This window comes from Cucurbita moschata, unplaced genomic scaffold (genome assembly GCF_002738365.1).
Source record: "Cucurbita moschata cultivar Rifu unplaced genomic scaffold, Cmos_1.0 Cmo_Scf00008, whole genome shotgun sequence".
NCBI classification, from domain to species: Eukaryota; Viridiplantae; Streptophyta; class Magnoliopsida; order Cucurbitales; family Cucurbitaceae; genus Cucurbita; species Cucurbita moschata.
Window position 1 is genome coordinate 3122678 of NW_019268524.1, and position 5288 is coordinate 3127965.

Below are 5288 nucleotides of genomic sequence, written 5' to 3' on the forward strand. Positions count from 1 at the left end.
GGAAGTAAGAGTCAGAGAAGGGCAATCACTCATTCTTAAGACCAGTATTTTTAAGATCAAAGAGGCGGGCGGAAAAGGGGGAAAAGCTCTCTCTGGTTCTCCCGTAGCTAGATTCTCTAGAACCACCAGAATTCTTAGTTAAAATGACCGACCATCTTATCTGCCAGGCCTGAGACAAACCAGCAAGCAATCGGAGTCAAAAGGTGAATTAAATTGTGTACTTAAAACCGACCCATACCCAGAAATCTTTGAGAGCCCATGCTTTTGTAACAATCTTTTTAGTATACCGTTGGTTATGAATGGCAGAAACCCTCTGGACAATATTTAGAACAGAAGAAGAAACATTGATTTATGTCTTATTAGTGTTCTTTCTTAATCATAAAATCAAGCTTCTAAATCATATGTTCCTAATTCAATGTCTGTCTTTGCTTATTTGCAGAGATCTGGGTTTGTTATTAATTTTTATTTATGAGATTATCATGATACTCGTGACTGGAAAATAAGGTATTGTCGATCGTCGTTTGTTTTGTAGTAACATATATAAGATCGATGGCGGAATGAACGACAAAACTTTATCCTATTTGCTGATGATCGTTTAATTGAGCAACGAGCAATTCAAACCTCTATATATCTTCAATCTTGTCCGTGAAAGCATACCCTGAATTGAAAATCTTCCCTGAAACGACTCTTAAGTGCATTAACAATCCTACGGATTAATATATATCATTAACCATATGATTAGGTTCAAATTTACGATCTCACATTATACTAAAGATTGACTATATTTTCTCGAGAATTTTAATCTTTCAACGTGTTGGATGTAAATTTGAAAGTCGTCAATTACTAGTTTTCTAACGAATATAAATAATGTATTGAATATGGAAACTTTGAAAAAAACTATGTGATGAAGACGTTCACTCCATTCTTTAAAATATAAATTTTCCATTCTTTAAAATATAAATTTTCTTCCATATTTGTAATGTAAGTTGTAACCCTTCAAGAAGAAAAAATAAGGGCTATTGTTTTTTAAAATATTATGTACATACTCTCGAACTTTCATGAATATTTTAAAATTATTTTTAAATTGAGGAGAAATTATTCATTACTTTCTTAATCTCACAAGTTAATATCACATCAACTTTTTTGTTCAAAAGAGTGTTTTAAATTTTTATAAAAAGTTAATGATAATATTACAAGTTTTGAAAGAACGCCAAGCAATTGTAGCAACTCTATCACTCATTGATTTTGCACCTTCTAACATCTTGAGTTGAGAATGATCGTCACGTTTTTTGATTCACGATTTGATGTTATGAATTCCCCGTAGATTCTTCCCCTCATTTCTTTTATCTTAGGTTTCTCACTTGGAATGCGTAGCATTCTTTTCGATCTTGTACAGACGCTGAATACCAACCCAATCTCGACGAAGAAAAGGAAAATAGAAAAGCCCTCATGAACGGTAACAACTATGATACCATCTCATCTCATGCATTTATATGTTGGTAGGGGAAGGGTATCATCATCCACTTCAAATCTTCAAATCTTGAAAGCTGGATTTGCCCTTAAACTATAAACTACAAATTAGAAGTTTATTCCGACAAAGCGGATCAAATTCATAATATTTTGAAATAGAAGCTCGGCCTCATGATGAATGAGGTTGAAGCCTGAAGGACCTTGAACTGTTCGGCTCACACTAATGATTAGTGGTTAACCCAAGCACACTTTCAAATCACAAAGCTAATGTATACACAAAAAAGATGCATCAAATGAGTTAGATATTTGAAACCGCTATCAATCTAAGAAAGGTTTGATACTCAAATGAGTTTCAAAAAGAACTCAATAAGAGAACAATTTGGCGTGGCAGCATCTCACGTTGCCTGATACAAGATTTGAAATACAGTTCAACTAGTTAAAGCATTGAATTAAAACAGAAAAAAGCATAGGAAAAAAAGAGAGAAACTATGGACAAAAAACAAACACTGTTCTCCACGGATCTTCTATAAAGAGAACAAGCAGTTTTTTTCTTCTTTTTCTTTTTTTTATTTTTTATTTCAAGTTCACTCCCACAACATCAGATACAAATATTAGAGTTCCAAACACGAACAATCTAACAATGAGCCCTCGGATTTTGTAAATACCTTCTAAAGAGAAATATCAAGCTGATTCTCTGTTATTCCTTCTCACACTGCTACCGCATCAGTGCATAGAAGCACATAACTTACCCTCTTCCGACAACCAAAGAGTGGAACTCAGTGTATATACAGAACCTTGTGAAGTATAACAACGCACAACATCAATCAAACCAAAATTTGGATATACAATGAATGTACTGATGAATCCCAAGATTCATGTACTTTTTATGTACAGGTCTTATAGCTTATACCAAAGATGCCACATTCGCAGCTAGTCTTTGTTGGAGAGTGCCAGAAAGAGAGAAAATAATGAAGGGAAGTTACCCAAACCATATATATATCCTTTGGTGCAACAGCAGCGCATATATCTGATATTTTCTACATTTTCTACCATTATTTTAACCGGAAGACATTTCAAGTTCCCAAATAATGAAAAGGAGGAACCATTTAAAAGTTAAAATCCTGCTGAAAAATGAAGAAAATGCAATCAGATAGCTTCAAAAGATGCATATATGGCCAATGGCATAGATTAAAATATATTTTGAACCATTTCAAGAACTAAGAGACATTAGAATATTACCAGCGTGATTTTCATGGCGATGATCTCACATACTATAGCGTAATGCATGCGGTTGTACAACAGTATGCTTCACGTTCCTCTTGCGTTTGCGTCCATCCATATTATTCAAGCTAGATATTTTTTTAGGAGAAATCCCTTTTGAAAAATGTAGATCTTCAGCCCCTATCATGTATACATTTCCTGCTTCTGGTAAGCTAAATTCAGCAGGATTTTTATTGATGCTGCAGATTCCAAACTCAGAACTGACTTTCGAATGCTCCAACATTCTTTTAGTACCATGGCGCTCTATTATACACTGACCAGGATTTTCCACTCTGTGGTATCCAGACATAGACACTAAAGAACTAGAAGGCCCTCCAGATTTCCTTTGCAAGCTATGAATGGGAAAAATTCCTTCATTGGTGCCTAGACTACCACTTGTAAATACACTCGTCTGTGATTTTGGAACTCTGTTCCATGTTGAAGTGGAGCACTTAGTAATCTCTTTCTGTTTACACTGCAATGCAACTTTACCTGTTAAATCAGAAACTATTTCACAACATTCATTTCCTATGGAAGGAGAAATTGATGCACCGCCCACTGAAGCAGGAGGGAAACAATTGTGAGACTTTGTTGACGGGTGGATTTCACCATAATAATCAGATGAATAATTTATTGTATCAAACGCCTTGTGCAAACCAATATCCATCCTAGAAATGTCCTTAGCTTTAAGATCATGGGAAAAAGGTTTCTTGGGAAATGTTGGGTTGTCATGAGTTTCAGTGCGCTGCATTCCTGCATCCATAAGGCTGAGTAAATGCATTGCTGACATGGTTTCATTAGAATACAAATCCAATGACCCCCGGGGAAGCTCAATCCCATTAGAATGGCAAGGAAATGGGTGCTTTGCACTGGTCCTGGAATTTTCCAAGCCATAATTACCATCTTCTTTTTCAAGGTTGGTAACTTTGGGATGAAAATTTTTTAGATTATGCTCTCGATTCATTGTCCCTTTGCTACTTGATTCAGGATAGTTCGTATTAGCATTTACAATAGTCGACTGAGAAGCAACCTTTTTAGGAGTGGTCGGTACATATGGATGGTGATTTGGCAGGGCTTCTGTCCATAGATGAGCTACGTCTACATTGTTTTGTGAAACAGGCTGATGTGCGTTATATCCACTGAACGACTGCAATCTGGAATGAGAGGACTTCTGATCTCCCAGACCTCCAGTATATTGGCTATATTGAGGACGTGCAGTCTCACCAGTACTGCTTGCCAAAAATTTGACAGTACTTGATGACTTATTTTGAGAATGTCCAAATGTGGTATATTCTGGAGGGATAAGAGTCTGACGTAGCTGGTCTATATTAAAATGCCCCCTCTCAGTGTGAGAAAAGTAACTACCTGAACTTTGCTTGCCGTATCCCACATTATCTCCTGCCGTAGGTAAGTTATTTCTCCCATTCCTAACCTGGGGTTTCCACTTGTGACTGTTTTTCTCCTGCAATGAGCCACTTTTGCCACATGCATTACTGAAATTCATAATTTGAGCTTTCTTTGAACTTGTCTTCGATAGGGATTTACTATTTACAGTATTACCAAGGCACCTTTCATACTGATTTTTAGCCATGAGCTCAACAATTTCCATTGGAATGTCATCTATAGCCCTTTGCTCAGATATCTTACCAACAGTATGCTCACTCTGTTTCATCTGGGCTGCCAAGTGCTCCTGAACATTCTTTTCAGCTTTGTTTACCCCATAATTATCCTACAAAACAAAACCATAGAAACTAAGGAACAAAACCTGGAATCTTAAGGAGATAGGAAATGAAAGAATTAAAAGGAATACGAGTAAGTAAATAAATCTACAGTAAATAAAGGAAAAGAAAAGTCTAAACAATCTCCAAATAATGGTAGACTTTACATAAATAAACCTTAAAAGAATCATGATTCCATAATCAACAAAAGACAGGTAGCTTACAATCTTTATTAAATTTGTCGTTGCAAATAAAGTTCCCAGTTCCAAGAAACATAAACGAACAAGATTTTCATCTTCAGGACACATAAGAACCTAGGATTGAGCATGAAGAGGAATATAGAGAAATGGAATCTGCAAGCTTTACCATAAAGCAGCAGGCACATTTGTGACTTAAAGTTAAAGTTCCCTGAAAATACTATAATAGAGAAGTGGTGAGAGAATGGTGGTGGAAACTTATAGCAGAAATGAGTGAAACAGAAAGTGACCAATCTTTAGAGACTTCGTTCTTGGAAAAGGGCAGGAGGGGAAGAAATGTAATAGTTTGCCACTTTCCAGTTCCAACTTGTAGGAGAATGGTAAATAAAACATTAAGAAAATGAGAAAAATTCAAACGTTTCAACCAGATATGATCCATAACCTCAACACTTACAACACTAAATATTAACTAATAAATTCATTAGGCTGAAGTCCTTGAGGCATTATACAAAACATCAAATGTTAGCATCAATGAATTATTCCAGTGAAATCCAAGAAACATTTTAGTCATGAAGCTATTTCAATTAGACGAACCATGCAGAACGTAGGTAATTTAGACGGGGGGGGGGGGATGGGGGGGAGG

The 5288-nt window shown here is 35.9% G+C and overlaps 1 protein-coding gene across 2 annotated transcripts in view; it reads right to left on the minus strand.

Moving 5' to 3' along the window:
• Positions 1-1961: 1961 nt before the first annotated feature.
• The window catches only part of LOC111446630 (protein EMBRYONIC FLOWER 1-like), an 8454-nt gene continuing 5127 nt past the window's right edge, over positions 1962-5288 (minus strand). The window contains exons 7-8 of one of the 2 annotated variants that reach the window (XM_023085519.1): positions 2710-4459; positions 1962-2591 (exon numbers count right to left, since the gene is read on the minus strand). In XM_023085519.1, coding sequence (XP_022941287.1) covers positions 2735-4459 — 1725 coding nt within the window. In that variant the 3' untranslated portion in view covers positions 1962-2591; positions 2710-2734. Of the gene's footprint in view, positions 2595-2709; positions 4460-5288 lie in introns of both variants that reach the window. The other variant, XM_023085518.1, reaches the window with a different exon arrangement.